This window comes from Urtica dioica, chromosome 11 (genome assembly GCF_054948205.1).
Source record: "Urtica dioica subsp. dioica isolate 48M chromosome 11, U.dioica_male_clone48M_v1_H2, whole genome shotgun sequence".
NCBI lineage: Eukaryota > Viridiplantae > Streptophyta > Magnoliopsida > Rosales > Urticaceae > Urtica > Urtica dioica.
The window spans coordinates 8,724,779-8,728,411 of record NC_142766.1 but is presented as its reverse complement, the minus strand read 5'-3'; the positions used below and the strand labels follow the sequence as shown (position 1 = coordinate 8,728,411).

Here is a 3,633-nt window from a genome sequence, read left to right as displayed (position 1 = left end):
TAAATTAGAATGTTGTGTGTGTATATATATATATATATATCATTCGAGATTGAACTAATGCTAAGTTTATAAATTATTGAGCATTATTAACGATCTTATTCCGGTAAAACGTCCGATCGCTGACGCTCGAGCAAGCATCCTCATAACTAAACGGCGTATAAAATATCTACGTATAATGAACCATGACTTGAAACATATAGATGCATAGTTTTCATATTTCGAGGGGTTGACACATGCTTTTATTTGTACAAAAAGAGAAGAAAACAAAAGGTTTCTTACTATCTTTCAGGCCATCAGATTTGATTAAATATAGTCTTTCTCACAAGTCACAATATTAATTAAAAAAAAACCACAATTTCCTTGGCAAATGTTAAAGGCCTGAAAACTTTTCCATTATATTAGAGCCGTACCTGATTTATTTTTAAAATTTACAGCTATAGTTGATACTGCCGGAATAGCCATTAAATCCTGGTAGTTTGCTAAGTTTTTTTTTTTTTTTTTTTTTAATTTTGTTTTAGGATTAGGCAATGATATCATTTGTTTAAAAATTGAATGCCATCAGTTTTTATAGGGTTCAATGACTATCTAGACATATGAAAAGTTAGAATTTTGAAATAACCAACGTTTAGTTAATTTTTTGTAAATAACCACATAAATCTATTTACGCTATAAAAAAAAATTAAAAAAAAAGTAAATATGGTTATTTATCAAATATTTTCAACAGTTTTTGACTATTTACGAAAAATTTACAAAACGTTGACTAAAACACAAACACATATGTTTATGTGGCTTATATCGCTAAATTTTTGTTTTTTTTTATTAGAAACCCATATATGTACATGCTAGCCAGATTTTCAAAATAGAGTACTGGGTAAGTGATTCAAAGATTAATTTATAAAGGGAAAATATCAAGAGTATCACTCGTGTTTAATCGAAATGCGAGATTTATCCCCTATATTTTTAGAAATATCATACATATTCCTTCAGTTTAATATAAATGACATATACATCCCCTAAAAATGTTATATTAAAAATATCACATTTTTTCGTTTATTTTTTACAAAAAATAATTTGAACTCTCCAAAATACCATTAATGAAATACTTTTTTATTTTTTATTCTATAAACAAAAAATTAAATTAAAATTTTTTTGTATAAAAAGTTAAAGGATTTTTTTTATAAAGAGATATTTTGATTTCTTTTACTAAAATAGTAAATAAATATTTATTCTATTAAGGGTATTTTGGGGAGTTCAAATTATTTTTTTGTAAAAATAAACGAAAATGGTGATATTTGTAATATAACATTTTTTTAGACTAGATATATGTCATTTATATTAAACTAAAAGAATATTTCTGATATTTATAGAAATATAGAGGATAAATCTCGTATTTCGATTAAACACGAGAGATACTCCTCCTATTTTCCCATTTATAAACCCCATTAACTTACAAGTAATGCTCAGATCGAAATCACGGGGGCTATAACTTGGACCTAGTTAAAAAAAGACCAGAGGATTTGTAACTCAGAAAACCGGAATTCAAAATATACAAAAACAAATTGAAACAAGGTATAGACAAAACAGTCCAAACTAGAGGTATATGCAAAATGATGCTACAGACTGAGAACCTTTGACTAGCATATCATTTGGCGCAGTATAGGCATAGCATATCAGTTGGCGCAGTATAAGCATATATTATTTGCTGGTGAAAAAAAAAAAAATTCAAAGCAAATTTTGAGTTTTTGATAAGCTGTTACACACAATACACTCTAATTATTGTCATCTAGCTTTGCTCAAGGAACCTCATTGAGATCAAAATCGCAAACACTGTGCCCTCGGATTGCGAGCCCCCGTGCGGTTGATGCCTCCGTGTCAGTTGATCCCATATGGGGCTCAAAATCCTTAGGCAAGTTATTGAGGGGCTTATTTGTTGGGAAGTTGAGCTTCTTCTGATGATGATTGACTGGAATCTGGTTCTCTTTCTCCTCTTGATTATTAGCCAGGATAGGACTTGCGTTAGTAGTAGATTCAAGTCTATTGTTACTATTAACACTAGTTGCAATATTATTCTCAATCCTCAACATTGGCTTATGATCACTGCTGATCTTCTTGTTGTTGCTAACATATCTGTTGTGAGTTGATCTATGCCCTCCCAAACCCTGGAAACTTGAGAAAGATTTCTCACAATCCACACACTTATACAGCAAATCAGCACTTCCATTATCATCATCAACCGAGATCTTGCGATGACCGCCATCACTATCCGACACAAAATCAGAAGAGCTCTCTTCCGTGACTTTCATCATTGTCATCATCATCTTCTTCTTCCTCTTGTTCTCCATCTTCATTCCGTCGTCCCCATCACAGTACTTATCACCGGCGGCGATTAATTTACCTTTGGAGCAATGATTCGGATCGAGGGTAGTGTTGACGATCCTGAGCTTGAGAGAGGAAGGGTTGAGCTTCGTCGTAGCTTCTTTGAAAGGCGGCGGCGTTGAGACTGTACTCTTGGAAACCCTAGACATGTCAAGGAGGACCTCAGCTGCGTCGACGATCTCGGGGTCTCTTCCCCGGCCTCTCTTCTCTCTCCCGATCCAGCTCAGAAGCGGCGGTCCCGTGAGATTATCATCGGACGGTGGAGAATCATCATTGACCCGTGGAGGGTTGATCCCTCGCCACTCTCTCTCGGGGTGGGACCTCATGTGCCCTCCCAGAGCCTTCATGGATGAAAATCCCTTCTCACAGACCGGACACCGAACCTGAAATTTGTTCTTGAGATCAGAATCATCATCATGATCACGATCTTTTTTGGCGGCGACTCGGCAGGACCTCCAGTGGCCTCCGAAAGCCTTCCCGGAGCTGAATTCCTTTTTACAGCGATCACATGTGCGAGTTGTAACCTTCTTTTCCATAAGACGAACTGGTAACTTGAGCAAGGAAAATTTAGTTAGTTAGGAAGCCATGAGACGTAAGTTGAAGATATTGAGAGTTGAAGAGAAAGAGAAAAAAAAAAAAAACCTTAGTAAGGATAGACTCGCAATGGAGTTGGAAGTTGTGAACCTTTGTCTTCCTTTCTTAGGTTATACGAGAGAAAGAGTATTAGAGGAAGTGACGAATGAATGGTGAATAGTTTTAATGACATTGAATTAGAAGAATGCTAAATGAAAAGTTTTTGGCAAGTGAAAACTTAAAGAAGGAAAGCTCCGCTTTTATAGGCTTTGATTTGGTTGAAAAATATCGAATCCCATTGGCATATAAAAAGAAATATCTCACTATGGCGAGATATAAACAGACAATAATGGTATCCTTTACCAACTTCCCAATATACTATAGACGCGCTTTCTATAGGTTTTTGTTTTTCTTTACCACTATAATAGAACTGATTTAATTAAATAGAAACTTCCTGCTCTATTTATTCGGCTTCTAGGCTGTCTTATTTTATATTATATGAATCCGTATATGTGATACGATTTGACTTTTGGCTTATTACCTTCCACTTTATTAAGGTTGTTTCTCACATTTTTTGTTTTTTTTTTCTCTCTTCCGAAATCTTTTCTGCCAACATCATCGTTGATTCTTAACTCACTCTTCACTGATCTGAATATTTGAAGACTTGAAAATTTTACTTGTAGG

General features: G+C 34.4%; 1 protein-coding gene across 1 annotated transcript; it reads right to left on the bottom strand.

The window, feature by feature from the left end:
* Positions 1 to 1,793: 1,793 nt before the first annotated feature.
* On the bottom strand, positions 1,794 to 2,912 carry LOC149381017 (uncharacterized). Its single transcript, XM_089601269.1, has one exon. The coding sequence runs from the start codon at positions 2,910 to 2,912 to the stop codon at positions 1,794 to 1,796; it is 1,119 nt and encodes a 372-aa protein (XP_089457395.1).
* Positions 2,913 to 3,633: the final 721 nt, after the last annotated feature.